This window comes from Sciurus carolinensis, chromosome 18 (assembly GCF_902686445.1).
Source record: "Sciurus carolinensis chromosome 18, mSciCar1.2, whole genome shotgun sequence".
Taxonomy (NCBI): domain Eukaryota; kingdom Metazoa; phylum Chordata; class Mammalia; order Rodentia; family Sciuridae; genus Sciurus; species Sciurus carolinensis.
The window spans coordinates 11,889,241-11,914,807 of NC_062230.1; the positions used below are offsets into that span (position 1 = coordinate 11,889,241).

Sequence of the window (25,567 nt, forward strand, 5' to 3'; positions counted from 1 at the left end):
ATAGTGATAATAATATTGACATAAATAACGTTCATAAATATCAGCCAGTGTATTTAAAGCATACAAAGTGAACTGTATGCTTTCATCACTTCAGAAACCAACTTCTGAGAAATTTTTGTTGTACACGCCAAGATCGTTCAACATAAATCAGGTTGGAAAATTTTAAAACTGAAGCTTGCTGTAAGAAAAATAGACAATATTGTTATATTCCTTTTTCTTTGATTAGATAATTAAAATTCTGAAAAATTAGTCAATATGAAATGATGTCATTTCTGATACAAAATGTTTTGAAAAGTCCATTTTGGAGGGCATACACCCTTATTGTCCTCTTTACTGAGTCGATTTAATTGTAGAGCTTAATTTTAAAACTTTAAAAAATTTTCAAAAAACAAGTGATTCATTTTGAATTTTCATCAAGAATAAGATCTTCTGGCATTAACATCATTTGCAAGCCAGGCCATATATGGGCTTTCCCAGAATGTCACGGAGCTGGAATCACACCCTTTTTCAGATTGGCTCCTTTTACTTGGTAACATTCAATGTGTTAAGTATGGTTTTCAAAGGAATTTCAACAGTAGTGACATTTTGAATGTCAGTCAACAATGTTTTATCCTTTTGCAAACTCAGTGTCTCTTGGTCTTATGACCCATCCCTGGCACGGTGCCTACCTCCTTCTCACCCACTCCAAGAAGAGGGAAAAGCAGTGACTCTTTAGTCCTGGCTGTGCACATTCCACACACAAAACCCCAGAGTCCAGCTTTGCCTTTTACCTGTGGTTATCCTTGGGCCCTAGGAGCCCGCCCTGGTGCTGCCTAATGACTGTGAGACTCTGTCGAGTGGGTTTGGACTATGTTGAATTTAAGACTGAGAACATACCCAGGTCTGTTGGGTGGAATCAGCTAGTGAAAGTGGATTTTTTTCTTAGTAATGAAAATCAGAAAAAAATAACACCTGCCACTTTACCAAGCTGCTCCAAGGCCCAGCCTCAGGGGTTTGGCAAGAACCAAACTTCAAATGCTAATTATCTGGGGAGAAAATGTCCCTGAGGTCTTATTCTGAGCAGCAGGAAGTCCGCAGCTTCCAACTGAGCACTTGGGAGAAGGAAATGCTAAAAGCCAGCTCTGGCCTTCACTTCTCCTCCCAGGAGCCCTGGCTGGGCCTGAAGCCCTGTCTTGCCTTCTGTAGGGGTAGGATGACGTAACCTCAATAATTAAGACCTTTCCTGCCATAACTGCTCTTTTATTTGAAACACTGTCAGGAAGGATTTACTGGCTCTAGCTCTTTTTCTTGCTTGAGGGAATTTTCAATTCCATTGTCCACAAATTTCTGAGTCACTTCTAATGACAATAATTAGGACAAAGAGAAGCCAAGGATCTGGGAATAGAAGAGGGCTGAGAAGAATGGATGATTTTCCGAATAAAGCTCAGGGTGGAAAGAAAGAGAAACCTGAGTCTTCCTCTGATTGAGGGTGGAGGGTGTGTGCCAGAGGGTCAGGCACTAGGGCTTTGGCTTGGGCAGGAGGTGGCTCAGGGGCAGTGATAGTGGGACTCCTACCTGTGAAATCCCATGCAATGAGCAGCGAGCAGAAGTGCTTTCCTCCTGGGTCAGCCAGGGGACACGTCCTCTGGGACCACAGGGGTTCAGCGAAGAACTGACTGGATGAAGGACAGAACCAGGAAAGAGCACATGTCTTGCCGTGACTCCCACACTGCATGGAAACCAAGCAAAGGTACAGGTGTCCTCTTGAATCTTAGGAAGTTGTTCCTGATTTAGATGGGGCTACGTCTCTTTTTTCCTAGCATCTGTTCCATATCTTATTTTAGAGAATTTAATGACATTTGATGAAAAAATATTATAAACTCACAAGCAGTAATCGGGGCTGATGAAATTCTAAAGGTGGGGCACAAAGGACGAAAGGACCCAGAGAGCATGGGTTCATGGGAAAAGGGAAAATGTATTTCAGTGTTTCCCAGGAGTTCCTGATGTCTTTCCCACCCTTTCCCTTTCTTCTTTTCCCTTCTTCCTCTTCTTTTTCTTTTCTTTCTCTTTTTTTCATTTTCCCAGAGAATATTGCCCTGGCTTTCTCTTGCTGCATACCAGATGACCCTGGAATTTAGCAGTCGGGGCAATAGTCATTATGTTGTGTGTCACAATGTTGTGGGTCAGGGTCTTGGGCAGGGATTGGGTGGTGGTTCTTTTCCCTGGAGTGTCACTCATTCGGTTGGGGAGAGAGGTGGAAGGTGGCTTCCATCCCATGTTGATGGTGACAGGGGAGTCTTCCCAGGGAACCTGCATGTGCCTTCTCCAGCACAGTGGTCTCAGTGGACCTGAAGTTCCTACATGGCTACCAAGGCTCCCAGGAAGGATATCCAATTTTTCCGGCACTGCTTATTGAAAAGACTCTTTTCCTCATCCTCTCCAGGAACACTACTTTCTGCCCCCAGAAAGGGAAAAGTGCTACTTCATCAAGGCCTAGATCATATCCTGTTGATCAGAGGAGTCAGAGACCCACATTCATGGGGCCCTAGGGTGGAGACCACCAAATCCAGCATTTCTCAAGTGAGATTTATGGTGGTATAATAAACCGGTAAAATCTACCCTTTCTGGTGCACAGTACCATCAGCTTCCACAGTTTCGGTCCACAGTTGCTACCATGGTTGAGAGAGAGAATACTCCTCTCTATCCCCCGGCTTCCCTGGCCTGCCCCTTGTACTCAACCCTCTACCAGACCAGGCCCTGGCAACCACTGATTCTTTCTCTTCCTGCAATTTTGTCTTTTATGTGAGTGACCCCACATGGAGTCTTTGGAGTCTGGCTCCTTTCCTGTAGTCTAGTCACCACGTTGCTGGTATGTGAGTACTTTGTTCCTTCTGTTGCTGAGCAGTGTCCTCAGTTTGTTTACCCATCCGCCAGTTGGCCAACACTTGGGCTCTTGGCAATTTGGGGGGATTGTTAAAGCTGCTGTAAACATTGCATACAGATCTCATGTGAACCTGAGTTTTCACTTGTGCACAAATGCCTAGGAGCAGGATTGACTGGGTTGTGTGGCTACTGCATGTTTAGCTTTGTAAGAAACTACAACCTGCTCCACCGGTGTCTGTACCACTTTGTGTTCCCAGCTAAAAGTCTGAGTGTGTCATTTGCTTCCTATCCTCGCTAGCATTTGGATGTTATTGTTCTTTGTTCTATTTTAGCCCTTTAATCAGTGAAAGGTGGTGTCACATCCTGGTTCTAATTTTCCTGTGCCTCCAACGCTGAGGATCTTTTCACCTGCTTATTTTTCCATCATCTTTTCTTTGATGAAGTAATTATTTGATTCCTTTATCCATACTTTGAGTTTGGTGTTTTCCTGTCAATGGATTTTGAAAGTTCCTTGTGTATTTGGGTAAGTCTTTTATCGGATATAGTATGGGCACTGCAGATACTGCCTCCCAGTCTGTGGCCTGTCTTTTCATTTTCTTAGCAGATGTTTATCATAGAAAAGAAGTTTTCTATTTTGATGAAATCAAACTTATCTTTTCTTTTGTGGATTGTGTCCTTGGTGCTCTACCTGGGAAATTTTTACCTCACCCAATGTCACAACTGTTTTTCCCAGAAGTTTTATAATTATAGACTTGGGCTTAAGCCTATGACCCATTTGAGTTAGTTTTCATAGATGGTATAGATATATGATTCTCTTTAATTTTTGCATACAGATATCTAATTTCTCCAACATCATTTGTTTGAAAGACTATCTCTGTGGTTTATTGAAAACCAGTTGATACATGTGTGAGTAATTTTTGGACTCTGTTCTAGATCATTAATCAATATGTCCATCCATTTTCCAGTAACACCCTGTTTTAATTACTATAGATTTACAGTTAGTCTTTAAGTATTGAAGTTTGCCCATTTCTTTATCAAAATTGTTTTGGCTATTCCAATTACTTTGCCTTTCTATATAAATTTTAAAATCCCCTTTCCAATTTCTAAAAGGTATCCAGCTGTGACTTTGGAGATCAGTTTGGGGAGAACGGTCCTCTCTACTCTGTTGTCTTCCAACCTCTTAATATGCTGTGACTGCATTACCTAGGTCCTTGCTTTCTTTCATCAGTGTTTCTTAGTTTTCGCCATATAAACCTTGTATGTTGTTTGTGTCTGTTTCATGTCTTTATTTCTACCTTAAACAGCACTGATTTTTTTAAGATTTCAATCTCCAGTTGTGTGTTGCTTCTGTTTAGAAATATAATTGATTTCTGTATTTTGATCTTGTGTCCTGTGAACTCTCTAACCTCACTTAGTTCTGGGAGCTTTTACTGTGTGGCCTCTTGGGAATTTTCCCCACAGACAGTCATAAGGTCTGTGAATAAAGAGCAGCTTCCTCGCTTTCATATCTGTGAGCCTTTCAGTTCTTCATGCATTACCGTCCCGGTTTGGATTTCCAGAATAGGGATGGAGAAGATATCTTTTTCTCATCCTTGATCTTAGGTGTCTGCTCTCATCCTCTCATCTTAAATGAGACATCAGTTGTAGGTGCTTTATAAACACACTTTTATCAAGTTTATAAACTTCCTTTAAATTCCTTCTTTGCTGAGAGGTGGATTTTTTTTAAAAAAATCATGATTGAATGTTATAATTTATTAAATGCTCTTCTAAACCCATTAAGATGACAGTGTTTGTTCTTTATTCTGTCAATAGGGCATTTTACTTTGATTAATACTCAAATGCTGGACCAGCCTTGCAGTTATAAGATAAATTCCACTTATCAGGATAGATTATGATTTTTATATACTGCTGAGTTTTATTTTCTAACATTTTGTTGAGTAATTTTTGAACTTGTGTTTAGGAGGGACATTAGTCTGTAATTTTCTTTTTCTCTTAATGTTCTTTTTTTCTGATGTTGCTATCAGGGTAATGCTTTAGAACTAATTAAATTATTCCTCAAATGTTTGGTGAAATTCTCCAATGAAATAAATATTCAGAATTTGCATCTTTGTTTCTGTGTATGGGAAGCATCCTTTCTGTGTGTCTGTGGCTCCCAATGATTCTATATTGTCAAGTGACCCGCACCAGCCTAGCAACCCACCCCACCAAACAGCCAGCTTCACTTTCCTCACCCAGCTGTAGAGTGGTCATCTGGGGGTGTGGGAGTGGGCAGACTCCCAGGCACAGGATCCTTGTGGTCGTTTTTAATCCACACATTTCACATGGGCGCTGAGTGGGAGGTTGGACAGTTTCCTTGGTGACTTGTGGAGGGAAAGGTGAGGGGACAACGTGACTGTGATCAGCAGCAGGTGGAAAGACAGGTGACTTGGCTGGAGGGGCACAAGGACTCTGACGTTGCCCCTCTCCACCTGATGAGATGAGCTCGTGAAGAGGAGAACCATGAAAGGGCGAAGATTTTTAACAGGACCACGTTCTGATCAGTGCGTCCTGTGGCAGGAGACCCTTGCCATTGTTTGTGTCCTGGGAGTCAAAGGATCCTTTAGTCTCCATGCCTCACTTTTGAAACAAGGACCTGAAGGGCCAGGACCATCCTTTGGTCCTGCAGAAGGTCTGATGGTCCAGCCAGTGGCTGCTCTTTGTAGGCCACTGGGTTGCCCTTCTTGAAAAGCCAGCCCTGTCACCACTGCCCTTCCCACAAAGCTTTCGATTCCCCCTGATACACGTGGCCAGCCACTGTGTAGGATGTGTTTGTCAACCCCAAGGGGACCCTGCCACCTCCTCGCTCCTGTTGCCCCGCACCCCTGCCTGGCTCAGCTCACCACTTCCCACCTCACCAGGCTCCTTCCAGTGCCATGCTGATGCCCACTGTTCCCCAGCCAGAGTGCCATCTCTAGGTCTGTCCCCCTCTAAGGTGAGCCTTTCCTTCAGTGGAGGCCACGTGAAGCCTTCCCTCCCTTCAGATGGTCACCTGCTCCCATGCACCCTTCCAGGAGCAGCCCCACCAGAACACACAGCCCTCAGAGGGGGGTAGTCATTGGATTCTAGGGCTGTTCAGCCAAACCAAGAAGCCCTGGGAAAGCCCAAGGTAGTTGCCTAGGTTGACCAGGGAAATTTAGCTTTCAAAGGAATAAACAACAAAATGTATGGGAAGCAGGCAGCTGTTTTGTTTTGCTTGCTTGCTTTTTATGTATAAAGAATAACTGAGCTTGAACATGGAGTTGGGCAATGGTGGGGGGTTTCGAATGACACCCTGCCTGCATCTCGCTATCGGGCAACTGAAAAAGGAATCTGAGAAAGGCTTTGCTGCTGTCCATCTTGAATCCATGGGAAAGGCTCTTATGTGGATGGAGAAGATGGTCTAGTCCAGTGTTCTGCCCATGCCTTAAGGAATTCCAACAGAAAATGAGAACTAACCCAATTCCCTCTTTGTAATGCCACTATTAGCCTCCAAAAACATTTCTCACCCCTCCCATTCTCCGTCTGTAATTGCCTGTGAGTCCTGAGTGGCGGCTAAGGGTTTCTTTTTCATCTCTCCTCCCCACTGTGCTTCCTGCCATTTGTTTTGCTGTCTCCAATGACCACCTTGGAACAGTGCCCACCGCGCCCCCGCAGAATGTGCAGGCGGAAGCAGTGAACTCCACCACCGTGCAGTTCCTGTGGAACCCGCCCCCTCAGCAGTTCATCAACGGCATCAACCAGGGATACAAGGTACTGGACCTCAGACTGGAGCCTCTGGGTGGCTCTCGTGGTCTATGATGACCAGGGAAAACCCAGTGCATGAAATACAAAGCGTCTTGACCTTGGTAGGGTCACCATTTATCCAAGGTCTTATCATCAGCTCTCCTGGCTCAGAACTCAAGTGATCAGTCATCAAGGAGATGGCTCATACATAAAAGAGCAGAGTCTTAGGAGAAAGGCATTCATTTTCAATGGCTTTGGGAGATGTGTCAGGGTTGATTGAAGTCAGCATGTGTCCCAGCCACTCTTCCTGGAGGGGAGCTTGCTGGCTGAACACATACTCAGAGCAGAGGATGCTGTGCAAGAGCCACAGGATGAGAAGGCTCCTTCCTCCCACTCTCTGCTTCAGGGAGAGTTGTGTTTAAAGAAGTGAGGCAAGTTGATTCAGGATACTTGATCAAACTGAATTAAAGACGCGGACAAATTCCCACCATCCAACTTCTGTTGTCCTTAGTTACCAGAATCTGTTACCTTAATAGATTGACTTGAAGGCAGTTTCCAAAAGTATGACTCAAACCAGACACAGTGGTGCACACCCGTAATCCCAGTGACTAGGGAGACTGAGGCAGAAGGATTAAAAATTTGAGGCCAACCTTAGCAACTTAGCGAGGCCCCGTTTTCAAAAAAACAACAACAACAAAAAAAAAAAACGCCGGGGATGCAGTTCAGTGGTGAATGTGTCCCTGGGTTCGATCCCCACTAACAAAAAAACAAAAACAAAAAATCCAAGAAAAAAATTCATCTTCCTCTTAAATAAATTTCTCCAGTAGGATTGGGAGCCTGCCTGCATTTTGCATATCCCATATAATCTTTCCTGGCAGGACTCAGGGAGTGGAGGAGGGGCTCCAACCTCTGTGCTTGAATCTGTGGTCACGTCGATTTCAGAGGGTATCACTCCCCAGATACATTCTGTTATGTTTTCCCCAGTTTGGGTTCAACTTACTAAAACACTTGTTTGTCTGCAAGGAGGGTAACCGTGGCTGGAAGTTGGCCCTGCCTTTCCCTTTTCCTCAGAAGTACCTAAAATCAGAAGCTTTTTTGAAAGAAAATCGTACTGCTCAACCCAGATGCTTTGGCCCCCCTGCTTCTCCTGCCAGGTCTGATCGCAGGACTACAGCGCTCATTTGATGGCTGGGTTGTCAGTTTGATCTGCTTAGAAGCACCGTGTGTCCTCCAGCACGCCAGCTCTCAGGACTAATTAGTCCTAGAGATGTTTGGTGTCAAAGGAATTAAAACTCACACATACATAATGTTGCCACAGCATGAAAGCTACTTTCCATGGAATGTGTACATCTACTTTATTGCTTTAAAATTTTAACCAGGGGCTGGGAGTACAGCTCCGTGGAAGAGCACCTGCTTGGCATGAGCAAGGCCTTGGTTTCAATCCCCAGCACACAAAGTGAAAAATAAAATTAAATAAAATTTTGACCCATCTCCTCAAATCTTTTTCAGGAAACTAGTGTAATATCAATTATAAATAATTAAGACTGTTTCTATTAAATCTTCTTGAGTCAGAGTAGATAACTGTCTGAAGAAATGTATGCGTCTGTCTCTTTACATGGATTCATTTGAATTTTAAAATGATGTCATTTTATTCCTTACTTTGAATTTTAAAATGATGTCATATTATTCCTTAACTTATTGATTTAAAAAATATATACATGCTCTTAGGTGAAGGTTTGAAGGAATGTCCATTATTCCATGGAGTAATTACTTTACCTACATGTGAAATGAAATGTGTGTATACACATTTGCTTATAATAATTTGAATTCTTTTAAATTCGTTTTTTTTTAAATGAGGCTATAATATGTAAGATTTATGGGTTTATCTAATTATGACTGAGCTTATCCTACCACTTGCAAAATAAAATTCTAGTAGTCTTTAGTGAGGAAATTCAATTAAAACGACTTCTTTCAACCCATTCACTCCCAGCTTCTCGCATGGCCAGCAGATGTCCCTGAGGCAGCCGCTGTGGTCACCATTGCCCCAGACTTCCATGGAATCCACCACGGGTACATAACAAACTTGAGGAAGTTCACTGCCTATTTCACATCAGTCCTGTGTTTCACCACCCCGGGCGATGGGCCTCCAAGCACACCTCAGCTCGTGTGGACTCATGAGGACAGTGAGTATTCCTCTCCATGTGTCTCACCAAGCCTGTCTCCCAGAGTCCATTGTCAACATATGTGGCCACTGTTTCCAGCACTGGGTCAGGGCAGAGACAGGCATGAGGAAGCCCCATGTTCTCAGAGGGCCTGCAGTCTGCTCACCTGGGGCAGGTAAGTAGTTGAATGACTGATAATGCTTCAGGAAGGTGGTCCAAGGAATGAGCAAGGAGCTCTGGGGACAGAGATCGGAGACTAGTCCTGCCTGCCCTGTGTCCATTCCTTCAGTCTTGATGAGCTTCCTTGTCACCCACATTTCAACTTCTAGTCCACTCACCTCCTTCCTCGACTGCCCTCAATGCCCCGTAGCCTGTTCTGCTTCTGACTCTGCCCCGGGGTGTTCACCCAGCTCTTTTGAGCCCCTTGACTTTGGCTTTGGGTTATCTCCACTGTTGGATGCCATTCAACTCCTCTGCTCTCAAACGAATCCATGGGATAGGAAAACACTGGGTGTTGAAGTTATCCTGAGAAAATAATCACAGATAGAACACTACCTTGTGTCCAGGGAGACAGGTTACAGTTATTTCAACTGGAAAATAAAAGAAAAAAAGAAAGAAGAAAAGGATGCAAATGTCCCAAGTGGGAAGGATTGGAAAAAATTATGTACTGACAATATAATAAACTTATAGTCATTTAAAAAACCAAAACTATAAAGATCAAAAATTTTGAGGTAAAATGGTCACAATATAATGCTAAGTGAAGGAAAAAAATAGTCTATAAAACTATGTGGGATCCAGATTTTACCAAGACACACTTGTATATACTTTTGATTACTGTCTCTGTGTGGTATGATTATGGATGTTTTGTTTTTACATTTTCTTTGAATTTTTCTGCATTTTATAATTTCTGCCATGAGTATATACTGCCTTTACAAGGAGAATTAACCTAGGGGAGGTGTTTTTTTCAGTCACACAGGGCCACACAGCACCCCCTCTGGGTCTTGGCTGGTCTCTGGGGATGGCTTAGCCTTCAGTACCTCTGCTCTGACTCTAGCAGGAGACACTGCAGACATCAAGGACACCCAGGACCAGCCACCCCTGCCCCTGCCCTCTGAAACAGCACCCTTCTCTCACCCTGGTTCTTCCTCCCCTATCGCAGGGGATGAAGAGTCTGACCTTGTGGAATATCCTGGATCACCTGGCTCCTCTCTACCCTGTCACTTCTCATGGTATCTCCTTAACCCACATGTGCTCAGGTCTCCCTCTCCCCAAACGGGCAACCCCTGACCTTGCCACCCCATGGACTTTTCCAGTTGGCTTCTTATTTCTTCTCCACATAAACTATTGCTTTGATCCCCTGACCCCTATGCCCTCACAGACAGTTAGCAGTCTGATTTCAGCCCTCCCCCCTACTGCAGCCACCTTGCCATTGACTCAAGATCTATATCAGGAAGAACAGAACATAGGTGTCTTGACCCTCTGAGACCATTGACCTCCCCCTAAAAAAAAGATCAAAAGCAACCCTGCTGTTAACATCAATTGATCCTGGAAGTTCTTACACTGTATCTTTGATCTTCTCTCTATTTTGTGTTTAAATGAACTTTTATTGAGAGAGTTACAGATTCCTGTGAGGTTGTAAGAATTATCAATGCAATGGTCATGTACCCTTTCCCAGTTTCTCCAATAGCTGACACTTGCAAAGCTATAGTGTAGCATCACATCCAGGATTTTCATGCTGATAGCATTTAAAGACTTGATTTAGATTTCTCCAGGGTTTTGGTTCTCATCTGTGCAAATGTGTGCATTTAGTCCTATAACAGTCTATCACATGTGTAGGTTTGTGTATCTACCACCACATCCACATAAGAACCTGCATGGTCCTGACACCACAGAGATCCTTAAGGTTCCTCTTCAACACCATGCCACCTTCCTACCTTTCTTCCTTTATAACCTTATGCCTTCTCTTCTGTTTCTTTTCTCGCCTTATTTGTAGTATCAAGAATTTCTAATTCTACCTTGAGTGTGAGTGGTAAAAGCAGGTACTCTTAAGTGTTCCCCATCTCAGAAGGAAAATAATCGTTCACTGTTAGGCAGAGTGGTTCTTGTAGATGTTCTTTGTCAAGTCAAGGTTGTTCCCCACTGTTACATTCTCAATTTGTTGAGAGTTTTTGTCACAAATACATATTTGATTTTTTCCCACATGCTTTTGCTGCATCAGTTGATATGATCATGCAATTTTTCTTCTTACCCTGTTGATCTGTTGGATTATACTGATTGATTTTGCAGTGTTGAATCAGCCTTGTGTACTTGGAATAAACCCCACCTGGTCACAGTGTATAATTCTTTTTATTTGCTTTTGGAGTCACTTGGCTGATATTTTGTGAAGGATTTTATCATCTAATTTTTTGAGAGATATTGGTCTGTGGTTTTCTTTTGGGGGGCAATACTAGCTCATGAAATATGTTTGGAAGTGTTCCCTTTTCTCTTGTCACCTGGAAGAGATTGTGTTAAATTCATGTTGATTCCTCTTCAAATGTTTGGTAGAAATTTCCGGTGGAACCTCTGGGCCTGGAGATTTCTTTTGGAGGAAGGTTTTAATAATAAATTCAATGTCCTTAATGATTTAGGACAATTCAGGTTGTTTGTTTCACATCAGTTGAGTTTTAGTAGTTTGTGGTTGTCAAGGAATCATTCCTCTAAGAATTTGGATTTATGTGTATAAAATTGTTTGCAGAACTCCCTTATTATCTTTTCAAAGGCTACAGGAGCTATAGAGATATTCTTTATTTTGTTTCTGATGTTGTGACCTGTCTTCTTTTTAAATTTTGTCATTCTTCCTAGAGGTTCATCAATTTTGCTGATATTTTTAAAAAGAATCAGTTTCCTGTTTTGTTGATTTTTATATTATTTCCTATTTTCAATGCCATTGATTTCTGCTATTTATTATTCCTTCCCTCTTCTTGCTTTGGATTTTTTTCATCCTTTTTCTAATTTCTTGCGACAGGCACTTGGGAATTGAGCTGAGGGCTTTCTTAATTTCTAGTGTAAGCATTTCAGTGCTATACAGATCACCCTAGGTGCAGCTTTAGCTACACTGCACATATTTTGATATGCATGCTTTCATTTTCACTCAGTTCTATGTATTTATTTCCTTTGAGACTTCCTGTTTGACCTATGGTTATTGGGAAATATGCTATTTAACTTCTGTGTGTTTGGAGATTTTCCTGTTGCCTTACTACTGTTGATTTCTAATCTGACTCCATTATGACCAGAAACACCTGATCTGATTTCAGTTCTTTTAAATTTGTCAAGACTTGGTGACCCTTGGCAAAATGTTCAATGATTACTTTAAAAACATGTATATTTTGCTGTGGCATCTGCTTTTCAGTCATAAATTTTATGTACTCTTCATCAGAGAAAATAGGAAGTAATGTCATCCTTTTAGAATTTTCTAACTGAAACTTTTCTTATAGGCAGGGAGCCTACTTAACCTATTTAGAAGGATGTAGCGTCCTTGTAAATGTGAAGTTGAAGGTGGGATAAAGTCGACTTAGGGAGTGCAGCCTTTAGGAGAACTTGTATGTGGTCCCTGGGAATGGTCTTGGCCCTGTCCCCCCAGCTCCACCTACAGCTGGCCTTCTTTCCCAAAGCTTCAAGGGAACTTGAACTTGTTGGGGGAGGGGGACAGTAAAAAAGAAACAAAATAAATCTAAGCCCAGACACTGCCAGCTGGTTCTAGCAGAGCTGGAGGACAGCATTTTTGGGCAGAAATCCAGGAAGCAGATACACTGAGAATATAAAAGGCGCAAAAAGCTTTCTTTGCTACTCCATCGATCGAAAAAGAACAAGTCGGTTCAAAAACCTGTCAGAATGTCTTTCTGGGGGCTCACAGTTGTGGGGGGAGGAGATGGTCCTGACAGCCGTCCTACTTTACCATCTTCCAAGCGAGGGAAGCAGCGTGTCAGGGCGCTTGAGCTCATCTAAAGTCTTTTGCAGGTGAATGTAGTTTCCAAGGCTGTTACCATTTTTTAAAAATCACAAGTTGTGTTAGAAGGCTCTGTCAGGGTACCAGTTGGGAACCGGGTGTTGAATTCACCTAGAAATCTGTCCCTGTGCAGGCAGGACTGGGGAGCAGGAACAAGGACTACAGGGTGAGGCATATCTGCAAGGACTCTGCCAACCCTCCTCTCCTGCAGGACAGGCCACACCTAGACTCCATGTGTTCCTATTTATGTTTTGAGAGATTGCATTTTTTACAACTAAAAAGGTCTCAGTGCAGTCCTACGCAGCAGGTTCATGAGGGAGCCGGAGGACACAGCGCTGTCAATAGGAGCAGGGGCGTCCCCTGCCTGGCCAGAGCAGGTGCTCGCCTGACGTGTACACAGTCAGCAGTGTCCTTGTGTCACCTTCAGGCACCACCTTTTCTTCCTCTGTCTCCACTTCTGCCTTCAAACCAGCCTCTCTTTAGGACTTTGCCACTTGTCTCTCTCCTGAGAGGGGTGGGCACAGGGACATTGTCAGAGAGCCATAGGCTCTGAAGAGTGGTAGGGGAACAGAGCAGATCTGAGCAACCCAGCTGCCTTTGTGGGAAACTGTGGGCAGAGGCACACCTGGGAGGTACCACTCGGCACCTGACCTGCTGGACTGTGGAGCCATCTTTCCACCCTGTAAGCCACCTCCTAAACATTTCCATTGCCATCTGTCCGTCTCCTAGGCCCTACATAGCCAGTGCCACTGTGGAGGGACCAGGTTAGATTGGGGAGTGCCCAGTGTCTACGAGAACATCGCTCTTGGCTCACACCCACACCAGTTACCTCCAGGCTGCACTGTCCTCTTCTTTCTAACCACCAGGCAGGTCGGGCTGACCCCACCAGGGGCTGTAGGAGCTACAAAGGGCTCTAAACTGAGGTGCACTTCCCAGAGAGCTGCTGTCCAGCCTGCAGGCTTCTTGTTCCCTGTCCTGCTGTCCTCATAGCAAGCAGATCTGCCCACCCACCTGCTGGACCAAGCCCTGTCCTCGAGTGGGTTGTTTCACTGAGCAGGATGTGGGCTTGGGTTGGTAACTCATGTTGTGTCCTCTCAGGTCTACTCTCTAGTGACAGAAATCTAACCTTTGGACCATATCCTCTGGTGATAGGATGGTCCTGCCAATAATTAATAATTATAGCAGTTAATGTTCACTGAACAGTTTCTTGGTGCCAAGGTAGAATTGCGGACATATTTATTAGGTTTCATTCTCCCAGTTACATTGTAGGATTATTTTTATTTTCCCATTTCACAGAGGAGCACACTAAGGCTTTGAGAGTTGAACTGCAGAGCTAGTGCACCGTGCAGCCAGGTCTCAAAACCAGCTCTGCCTCCAGATTAACCCTATCTCTGCTATTCCATCCTCCCTTAACAGGAGGGCTGCAATGCAAAGAAACTCCTGGGAAAGGAACCATTTTTTACTGGCACTCTCCTGTACCTGTCTACCCCTCTGGAATCCCTCAAGAGAAGGGAAGAACTTAAGAGTCTGGAATTCTGGATCAGTCTCACAGGCATTGCCTGTGGGCCAAGACACCTCTGATCTAGCTCCTGCAAGGCCCCACATAAGCCAGACATGTGACTGCAAATGCCTCTCCCTGTCAAAGGACACTCCATGACAGTGATCTATTCAGGATCTAACCAACCTGATTATTCTACTTAGATTAGATCAAGGAGAAAGACTGAGAATGAGTTATGTATAAATTTCCTGCTGCCCATTACTTCAGTTCTTTTTGTGGCTGGGATGGAGTGGGTAAAATAATTTATGCCATGATAGTTAGGACACCTTTAACCCCATATCCCTTGTCCCCTCTCTACTTTTCCTGATGTTTCCTACAGGTTTCTGCTGGCCCTGGCTCACCACTTTCTCCTCGTAGTTAGAACTTTCCACCAAGTCTGATTAAGGGAGAACTGGACTCTCATGTTGATAGGTGCCTCTATTTTTAATTGGTAGGACCAGGAGCTGTGGGACATCTAAGCTTCACGGAGATTCTGGACACATCTCTCAAGGTCAGCTGGCAGGAACCCCTGGAGAAAAATGGCATCATTACAGGTATGTGTCCCTGTATTCCATAAGAGGAAATGACGAGTGTGCCCTACAGAAAGAGGTGTCATAGCCTCCAATAGAGAAGTGGACAGTGGGCACACATTGCGACCTTTTTGGAATAATGGAAATGTCTATCTAGCTGTGTGGCAGTCACAGTCACTGGGACTGGGCCACTCAGAGGTGGGAGTCATTTTACTGTGTGGGCAGAAGCCAAAGAGTTTGGGGGTTTGTTTTCTTTATAGTCAAAAACCTTGAAATTCTCTTTGATTAATGAGAATTGGTCATTTTATGAGATATTTGCTCACATGCATTTATCTCACTTAATTCTCTTAGTAATGTAGTATTCTGGTCAGAGGGTGGGGGACCTTTCCATCTTTCAGCAAGTGTTCATTGAAAGCCTACCATCTGCAGCAGATTCCTAACATGGGGCCAGTAAGGCGGTGACCAATATGCTTGCCCGCCAGGGTCCTGGTTCTCAAACCCTACTGCCATGAGTGGCAAAGCCAGAACAAAGTCCGGATCATCTGAATCCAAATCCCTCGTTCTGGACCCGCCCCACTGTGAGAAACCTCAGGATAAGGCGAACTCCAGCCTCAGGGGGCTTCTGGGTTGTGCGCAGCCTGGATGCACATGGCTGCCTCTCAGTGAGATTCCCCTCCTGTGGTGCAAGGTGCCTCTGGGAAGCAGCTTACATTTTGTAGGACTTTCAGTGATTTTATTTTATATAAGAGGTTTCTGAAAATTGTTCAGGTTAAAGCTCAATTTAAATCTTAGTTTGAAAAGAAAGAAATCTTGGTTCGATGAAATCAGCCTAGGCTTTAGCCTCGAATGAAGTTGGGAGGCCCCATCTTTCAGCTGCAACTGACCTCCCAGGCCCTGTGACAACTGTGTAACCCCCTGGAGCTGTTAAGGGCTAACTGGGGCAAGTTGTACTGAGGAGGTGGCCCACTTTCTGGCCCTGAGCAACTCAGCCACCAGTGGGCAGCCCTATTCTTTTCCAAAATATTTTTTGAAATTTTAAGCAAGCCATCTCATATCTTATTGCTCAGCCACACACACACTGGGTACACACATCAGCACTCACTTTGCCAAAGGCATGGCACATCCCATTAAGGGCTCCTCCTAGATATTAAGCAGTCAGGTCCTTAGGGTCCAGGCAGTCCCAGCTCTGAGTGAGTCATTTGTGAGCACACAAGTCAGTCTGGAGCCTGAGCTGCCCGCAGCATGACGTGGTCACATTCTCAGACTCAGGGAGCCATGTGATTCCTTCAGCTCCCTGTGGTTCCTGGAGCAAACACATGCTGTCCAGTGTGTCTGGGAACCTGTGCAAGGAACCTGCTGCATGCAAATGAGCACAGGTGGCCTGTCAGTGCTGCTGGGCTGGGGTGCTACAGGGCCTTCCTCCTGCCACCAGCATCCTGGATGGCAGCAACGATGACCTGGGGCACCCTGTTGCTTAGGCACCTCAGAGTTACAGGAGGCTGCTGTCCTCTACCACTACAGAGGCATGGCCTGCACCCACCTTAGTGATAACACTGAGATAGGGCAGTGACTCCTATGGTCACGTGGCTCACAGTGGCCCCGCCAGCACCAGGACTGGCATCCATTCTCTCCTCTGCATCAAGTGTGGGCCAGCTGTGAACTGTGCTCCTGCCCAATTGGAGGAACCCTATCTCCCCTGTCCACAGCCTCCAGCAGGTCTCTCAAAGCCCTGGGCTGAGGAAGTACTGGCAGGCCTGCTCGGTAGGGCCAGACAGCATCAGCGCCTGTGTGCTGAGAGCTTAGCAGCCACTGAAAATGATGCACATCAAGAGAATAGCACTCTGCTCCCTCTCTCGCTGGCCACAGCTGCTCACAGTGGCCGTGTGCACCTACTGGGGCTGCCCAGCTGCTGGGCTGTGGGCTCACACCGACTGGCCCTCCTTGACATTCCTGCCACTTTGTGACTTCCTCCTCCACAGTGGTGTTTCCCGCCTTATCTCAGCAACAGGCAGGAGCTCTGCTAAGTGAGGACAGGACGTGCAGAGGCAGGGGCACACTCTCCTCAGGACACTGTGAACTCCCTCAGGCTGGCAACTCAGGCGGTAGGGACAGGTGCCAGGTGCCCTGCATGTCACTGCAGCAGAGGTCACTGCCTGGGAGTTCACTGCAAAGTCCAGCACCCCAGTACACAGCCCAGGAACTGTCCCCACCCTGACCTCCAGTCTCCTTCCAGCAGCAGAACTGGCACCTGCCTGTCACTGCTCCTGGGTGTGTGTTCTGTGAGCAACTGTGTCCACCAAAACCCTTCACAGAGTGGGTGCACAGTTCTTCACAGGCCCTCGAGTTGATGCTACCTCGAACGTTTCCCTGAAGTGACCATATCCTCTGGCCTGCCTTAGAGAAGCTGATGTCTTGAAACACCCACTTTGGGGCATCCTCAGTCCAGGACTGGGAAGCAGCACTGTCCCAACTGGACCTCAACCCCAGTCTGTTGGCATGAGGTCTCTGCACAGGACTACAGGCACCAAGCATAAGAATAAGAAAACCCTCCTGTCACCTGGCATGGAAGGAAGTCACCAGAGTGGAGACAGGAGGAACACAATGGAGAGCAGGGTCCCCACTGGTCCGCATTGCTTTACGCCACACTAAGGATGGAGAATCAGTCCATGGAGTGGCGGGTGTGGGGTGCGCATGGCTCAGCAGGGCTGCACGTTGGTCAGACAGCTTCAGCCTGGCCCTGAACTCGCACTCCTCAGGGCGACCCAGCACTGAGCAAAGCTACACTTGCCGCCAACTCAGAAGTGGGCAGCTGAGGGAGAGAGACTAGCAATTCCTCTCTGCCTAGTCAGCATTTCAAGGCAGTCTGCCGTGTTCTAGAACCCTGACTGAGACTCCTAGGTCAACAGCCAGGAGACAGAAGGGTGTCCTTGTCACAGACACAGCCGTAGCCTGCCCTGTGCCTTCAGCACCACCAGTCTTCGTCCTCACTTTAAAGCTTGAGAGAGTGGCAGGCACAGCGGCTCAAGCTCCCCAGCGTCGCACCGCCACGCGTGGTTGCCAATACTTCCAATTTATGATCCACTCTTCTTGCCAGCTAATAGGGCTTAATGAACTCATTTTTGTATTTTATTTAAACAAATACCTGTAGTTACAAGAAAACGCCTATGGTTTATTGTGGAACTTGACCTTTGGAATGCTGGCTCTTCTGAGTTGGAGTCTGCCAGCCTGCCCCCTACCACTGCCTGGGCTGGTGGCGATGGTGCTGCCACAGACTCTGACCCTCCTCTCAGGGGACCACATTGTCTCCACATCACTGCACCTGGCCTGTGTTTCTCTCTGTTCCTGCCCACACTATAAAGCACACCCCCATCCCCAGAAGCTGAGCAGCGCCATAGAGGATGAGGTTCCAGAGGATAACCTGGATGGCTGTGTCACTGGGGCATCAGCTAGTTACCTCCCTGTGACACCTACCCTCAGTGCAACTTCCATGGCTCTGGATGCTCTGCCAAAAACAGCACCCCATGTGGAATCTCCCATGGAACATGCCAGCAGCACCACAAAGGCCTGTTTGTTCTGGAGATATTTTATTAAGTACAGCAAAGGAAGACCTATATCTGCAGGCCAACCTGGCCCCAGAGCCCACCTCAGGGATGTTGGTGCCCACCCTCCCCAAGACTTGGCCCTCAGGGCCAGCTGTTGCTGAAGGCCACTGCAGGGTGCGCTCTCACTGATGGCTTGGTCTGTGTCCTGCACATCGTATGGTCAGAGCCTGTTGGAAACCATGCTTTATCAGCCTGGCCACATCAAGCACCCCAGTGCCTCTGTTTTAATTTCAGGCCAGAATGAGAGGGAATGCCGAGCTGGGAAGGCCAAGCACCCACCCAAGTAAATTGCCCATTGGGCTCTTATTGTAAATTTCGGTATCTTCCGCTCTCCCTCTGTAAACTCTGATTTATGAGGGCCAGGATGCAGACAGACAGTTTGTGATTGGATGCACTGCTCTCTTGTAGAGAATTTACTTCACATCAACAGAAAATTATTTCTGAAGCTCCTCTGGTCGTTAGTCTCAGTTAGGCAGCCTTTCGGAGCAGGTGGATGCCAAGCTGGAGGCTCCCGGCCCCTGGCTCCGGGTGCCCCTCCCTCCTCTCAAGCACTGGAGCCAGATGAAACATTCGCGGCCAGAGCTGCCAGAGGCCTCCCGGCACGGCCCCAAAGCTGTGCACAAGTGGGAGGGCATCCCCAGCTGCCACGTGCCCCCCACCCTGTCTATCTGTGGGCTCGCAAGTGTCCTGTGCTGCTCTTTATCATGAGGTCCAGGCCAGTGCTTTCTCCCTGCTGGTATTTTTCTTGGGCCTTGCTGAGCAGAGCAGCCTCTTTCATTGTCCATTTGGTTTCTGTTCATATTCATAACAATTTGAGCATACTATATTATCAATTTTGATTCTAATAAATCCCAACAATGCTGTGCTTACTAAAGAGGCTGGGGCTGGAATCACTGTGTCTCAGCTCCCAGTTGACCTGGTGAGCAGGAAGCTGTATTTTAGTAAATTCTAATGAATAACCATCTTTAAACAAGTAAGATTTCCTGACAGACAAGGTGGAAGCATTCCACAAAGCCTCCCTTCCTGTGCGCTCAGAGCAGACCCCAAATGTCACGTTGTTTAAAGATTTATCAGTCATGATCAGCCAAGGTCAGGGATGGCTTTCACATTCCTCAGACACTTAGAGTCTAAGTCGGCAAGGGGGCTCTTGGGTGGCAGGAAGTTGTCGTGCTGAGGAGAAGCCTGGTCCTAGAGATGCCTCTTGGTTTCTAGCCCTGAACCATTTCCTCCTTTGTAAAATGAGGATGATGGCTTTCCATGGTCACAAGCGTTTTGTGCGGGTTACATTAGGAGTACTTAAAACACTCCAGGAGCCTTGTGCATACCCTGCTTGATGTTGTTAGTATTCGTTGTCCTGAAGGTTTTTGTTTTATTAATTGTGCAACTATTTCCAAAATTAGCTAAAAAGAAAGACCTAATGGGGAGCCTGGTGACCTTGGCGCTGGTCTATACAGATGAGCAGGCTGGGCAGCAGGTTAGAGGAGGAGGCTGAGACCCAGGCTTGGGGGTGTCAGGAGGAGGTAGTGGCCAGGGGTCAGCAAGCCAGCTCTGTGTGAAGGAAAAAGGGACTAAGTCCCAAAGGAAGTGGGAGCCTGCACAGAGGGGGGTGGCTTAGGGGTCCACATGACTGGAGCAGAGACCCCAGGAGAGTGGCACCCTCCCAACCACTGGCCATTGTAATTCCTGGTGCTCTGGTGGCCCTGAGGCACCATGGCCAGCAGCCTTCAGGGATCTTTCTTCCTTTGCTGTTCCCAGATGAACCACCCAGCTTGAGAATGTCTGGGTCAGCACACTGAGGCCACCGGGCTGCATGACAACTATGGGGGCAGTGAGCAGGGACTTGATTTTGACAGTTTTTTTTCTTGTTTGTTTTTTTTTTTTTCCCTAAAATATTAAAGTCCCAAGATGCTTTCCTCTAAATTCTTGTTCACCTGCAAATGCAACTTCTAGCTTTATTTATTACTTTCATCAGAAAGAGAAGGAAGTTAGGATGCGTCCTGGTGCTTCAGCATCTCCGAGCTTATTGACTGAGGAGAAGGGGGAGCAAGCGCTTTCAGCGGTTTTCCTGTATCTTGGACCCAAGAGCTCTTTCTATCACCATCTCCCTCTTTATTTAAAAGACACATTAAGCGTTCTCTACCCCTCTGAGGCAGACGACTCAGGCACTAGTCAGATCTCTTTTTCTCCAAGCCTCAAATTGTGAGAGTTGGATAAATTGTGATCCTGAAGCCCTGCAGGACTGAACAGAGTATAGGGGGAAATTAAATTTTGCTAGGAAAACAGAATATCCAAAAAGGGGAGAGGGAGAGCTAGAAGCAAAATTCATGCACTCAGGTAAAAAGGAACTTTTCCAAGGACAGCACTTTGCAAACTGGAAGAGTGGCCTGTCAATCATCTAAAAAAGGAAAAAGTAGAAGCGATCCATAAACTAGCTGCAACCCAAACACAAGCCATTGATTTAGGGCACAGTATAATGAAAATAGCAGCTTCTTAAAATGGAAATATTGACAGAATGCACCACACATAACTAGACAAGAGGAGCTACGCCAAGCAAGCAGCTGACGATAATCGCTCGTCACTCCTTGGTCTGCACACCAGGTTCTAGGGCCATCAGACCAGCAGACAGGTTCCTGTCCTCATGAGGCTCATTGTGTTTGGGAAAGACAGGCCACTGAGGAAGGAGAAGGGGCATGGTGAACTTCCACAGGGCACAAAGGAAGGAGCCCTGACTCACTTCCATTTGGGCAGGGCCATGAATTCCACTGTGACCTTGTCAGATCCAGCTGAGCTTCCCCCTGACCCCAGCTGTCCCAGATCTGCCAAGATGATGGCATGGCATCCAGTCTCAATCCTCAGCTTGGTGGAAGTCCCGACTCAACTCTTGTCTGTCCTTTCAGGCTATCAGATTTCCTGGGAGGTGTATGGGAAGAATGACTCTCGGCTCATGCACACCCTCAATAGCACAACACATGAATATAAAATCAAAGGACTGTCATCCCTCACCACCTACACCATTGATGTGGCAGCCTTGACAGCAGCAGGGGTGGGCCTGGCCACCTCATCCACCATCTCTTCTGGAGTCCCCCCAGGTTGGTAAGATCCGGGTGCACCTTTCCTGCTTTTGTCTTTCCTGTAGAGATTCCTGACCCTCAAGGTCAATGGCGTTCCTGAGTGCCTTCAACAGGGTGGGGTGTCAGCCTCCTGCTGGACTACTCTGGACAGGAAGGCAAGCAGGCATCGATCCGCCTGCAGCCTAGCTTTCCAGCATATCCAATGGGGCATGCCCTTGTCTCTCCTGAGAGTGGATATGTGCTGAAGGGAAAGGAGAGATACTGATTCCATGAAGCCTGATCCTGGACTGGAGAGCCTCAGGTTCCTGCCGGTCAGGGGCCCCACCAGCCAAGGACCATATGCAGGCAGACATCTTTGGGAGCAAGAAATAGGAAATACTCAGGTTGCCATTAAGAATAGGAAGCATAGAGCTTTACTCACTTTACAAAGCAGTAAAAATTGAGGAAGCAGAAAAAGAAGCATGAGACAGTGGGAATTCCGAACAGGCCAAGGGGCAGGGGTCAGAGCTGGGTGTGTGCACTTGGCAAGCCACCCTCGCCGGTTGGCTCTTTGGTGCTGCCAGGCTCTTACCTGTCCTTTTGAAATTCAGCTTATCTCCGTAAATGTTCCATACACTCAATCCAGCTTTAGAAAATTGCTACCCATCTCTTTTTTCTCCAATGTTAAAGTTTATGTTTAAAATGAAGGTGTTTTTTCCAGAGAATTATAAATACATGTGAATGTGAGAAAATATCTTGGGGATGTCAGAGCATTTCTTTAATTAAAGCTTTAAGTCTCCTGCCATTTAAAAGATGTCAAGTGGCCTTATTTGGGTATTTGAGAAAAGTAGGACTGCTTCATGTGTAGGGTCTGAAAGGCCCATGGTAAGCCACACCTGTCCCCAAACTCACCCCACTTTCAGTTCAGGTTTCATGATCCAACTATTCTCTTGGGAGAGGGGCATGCGTGATTGAAAGAGAACACACGATACATAAAACAGACAGCGAAAGTCCCCACGTGAGCCACGATCACCATCCTGTACCTCCCCTGGTGTCCCTCAGTTGCCAGGTTGTTTGTGATCTCTCTGCCACCAGACACTGCCCTCCCTGGCACTTGCTGAAGGAATGCTCCCTCAGACAGGGCCGCCCCCAGCAGGGAATCCTGGGGTGTTTTTCTGCCCACCCAGTCTGTGGCCCTCACACCACCTCTGCACAAAATTCATAGGCTTGTCCTGAAGCAGGGCTGCCCCCAGGGTCTGATCTGCAATGACCCTGGGGTCATCAGTGCTCAGGTGCTGCGGCCCCAGCCGGATGCCACATAAGAACTGCTGCTCTAAGGCCGTTGAGCCTTGTTTTAGGTCTTCGACCTCCAGAAGGATTCTTTTTCATCTCTTCATTTATCTTGCACAAGTAGTCAGTTCCCATAACACATATTTAAAGTGTTTCAAGCCAGTTCCCAAAGCACATATTTGAAATATCATTAGTACTCTCAGAACACTGGTGATGGTGGCAGCACCATTTAATTTGTTAAAAGGGCTACACACACTGACAGGGCAGCATGGGAAGCACACCCGTGTGTATTACCAGGGTTTTCCTGGGATGGCTTGGACTCTGTCCATCCAGGACAGGAGACTGGGCTTACTGACCTCCAGGTGGCCTCTGCATCCAGCATTACTCTGTCCGTGCCACACCTGGACCTGCAGCAGGGAGAGCTGGGGCAAACGGATTGGCCCTGACAGTCAAGGTAAAGGGAGGTGGGGCTGCTGTTCTGTGTTTGCAGGACAGGTCACCTGCAGCAGGAGAGCCCCTGTGGCATACCTGAGCATGGGAATCAGCTGCAGGCAGCACACTATGACGACAGACTCTTGTAGGGAGCTGTGTTTGCCCTTCTTGAGGTTCACATCCATTAGTGATTGAGAGCTGAGGAATATAATGAAAAGAGTCTCTTGTCCTCCAGTTTAAACAATTTCTGCTTCAAATTCATTAAACGAAATGCAGAAGGACCCTTGAGATCCTAGGGACCCTGCCTGTACCGATACTGATCTGATGACTAAGTGGTTTTATTGTCCCTGGCAAGATTTTAAATGCCCCCAGCGATGCCCGTTAGGAAGTCGCTCCCTAGAAATGCTGCAGGTAGAAAGCCAGCTCATATCTATCGCATTTTGCTTTTCTTCATTTTATCCCATTATCTTTCTCTAGGGTATTTTGTATTGCCTAACAAATAATATAAAATTGTCATGTGAATAATATTAGAACTCTGATCAAACACACAGCATTGCACTTGTGTGCCAGAGAGGTTCTTCGGGGAGCAGCCCACCCAAGGGTGTCTAGTCTGGGAGAAGACAAGAGCCACAGTGAGGCTTAGCTGATGGCAGCCTCCTTCTGTGCAGACCCACCTTCCACCTTGTTGCCAGAGCAACAGAAGACCCACAGAGTGGGAAGAGTTCTGCACTGTCACCTGCATTTGGTTGTCTTGGAAACCAGACCCAAGAAGCCTAAGCCTAAGATCTGAACACCTGCCATGTCATGCTACCTAGAAGGCATCCTTGCCCCTGTCCTCCCCCACTCTACTTCCCAGGGCATCATGAGAATGATGAAAGAAAGTTGGAAACAACTCTTGGTGGTTTCAGCAGTTGGGAGAAATTACGTTCATTCACCCTTTGCTCATTCAACAAGAACCTATTGACTACCTTGACTGTCCAGAAAGAAATGAGGCATGTGCTTCCAAGGCCACTTCAGGTGACCTGGAACCTGGTGGGTGACCTTGTTAAAGCAAAAATCATGCTTGAGTCTGTCCTTGGGGAAGTCCTGCTACTTCTCACTTTCATGGTTTTGAAAACTAACTCTTTCTTGGTATAGAAACTGGCACAAAGCTGACATGTTTGATGCCTGCCTGAGTTGTGATAGAATTAAACTCCACCTCCCTCTCTCGTTCATCTCTAGACCTTCCCGGGGCACCATCCAACCTGGTCATTTCCAACATCAGCCCTCGCTCAGCCACTCTGCAGTTCCGGCCAGGCTATGATGGGAAGACATCCATCTCCAGATGGATTGTGGAGGGGCAGGTATGTGTCTCGTAAAATCAGAAGCTGGAGTCTCCAGAAAGTATCACAGGGCCCTGTCCTTGAAGAACAGTTGAGTGATGCGTGCAGGACATCCCATTAGCAGCAGCAAGGACTTAGGGGCAGTTGATGTGATCACGCTTAGAGGAGAAGTAGAGAATAGAACAAACTCAGATTCTGGGGACAGGATGTGCCAAGACCAGGGAAAACAGAATGTTAGACCAGGGTCCTACTGGGTGATCAAAAGAGTGAGAATAAGAGTTAAAATTCAACTTGTGTTCCAAAACAGGTACCCTAATTTGAAAACACAATTTTCTGATTTTTGACTGATTTTTTAAAACTTCTGCATCACATCAACTACCAAATATACTGATGGGATTGACTGTTTAGTACAACTTGTCTGTCAAAAATATGCATTCATTCAACAATATTTCTGGAGCATGTTCTATCTCTGAGCACTATTTTAGGCATGGAGGATTCAGCAATAAGCAAAAACAGGTTTCTGCTGTAACAGGGAAAAGTTCTGGTGGGAGGAAGGACCTCTGGTTCTCAGGAAGGACTCTCAGGTGGGTTTGAAGGGCAGCAGGAGGCCCAGGAGGCAGCACAGAGAGGTGAGAAGTGAGTAACAGAGTGGGCGCAGAGCACACAGGGTCCCAGAGCGAACCGTGGAAGACTCTAGTCTGATGCCAAGACCATAGCAGCATGGCAGGCTGGGGTGTCTGCGATAGGGCTATACCTGGAAAGGACCCCACTGACAGAGGTGAATACCACAGCCTGCCTGTTCTGTTTCTAATAAAAGCAAGAGAATAAAAAAGAGCCAGATTACGAGAGCAGTAATGTTTCCAAGCAGTGATTGTCTGCAGTGAAACCGTAGTGGCTTTAAGGCCTGTGCTGGCACTGGATGATGGTAAGGCTGTCACGCCTAAAACTGGCCATAAATCAGCACGGAGTCCTACACATCTTAGCAAGTTTCATTAAGCAAAAGTTTCTGGAATCCTACATAGGTTCCTCAAAGTGTGAACCTCCTACATGGGAC

General features: G+C 46.4%; 1 protein-coding gene across 1 annotated transcript in view; it reads left to right on the forward strand.

Annotated features, from left to right (window-relative positions):
- The window catches only part of Sdk1 (sidekick cell adhesion molecule 1), an 881,670-nt gene that overhangs the window by 719,994 nt on the left and 136,109 nt on the right, over positions 1-25,567 (forward strand). Inside the window, exons 18-22 of the mRNA XM_047533731.1 lie at positions 6,515-6,630; positions 8,594-8,786; positions 14,743-14,841; positions 21,317-21,508; positions 24,413-24,534. Of these exons, the coding sequence (XP_047389687.1) occupies positions 6,515-6,630; positions 8,594-8,786; positions 14,743-14,841; positions 21,317-21,508; positions 24,413-24,534 (722 nt within the window). The remainder of the gene's footprint in view (positions 1-6,514; positions 6,631-8,593; positions 8,787-14,742; positions 14,842-21,316; positions 21,509-24,412; positions 24,535-25,567) is intronic.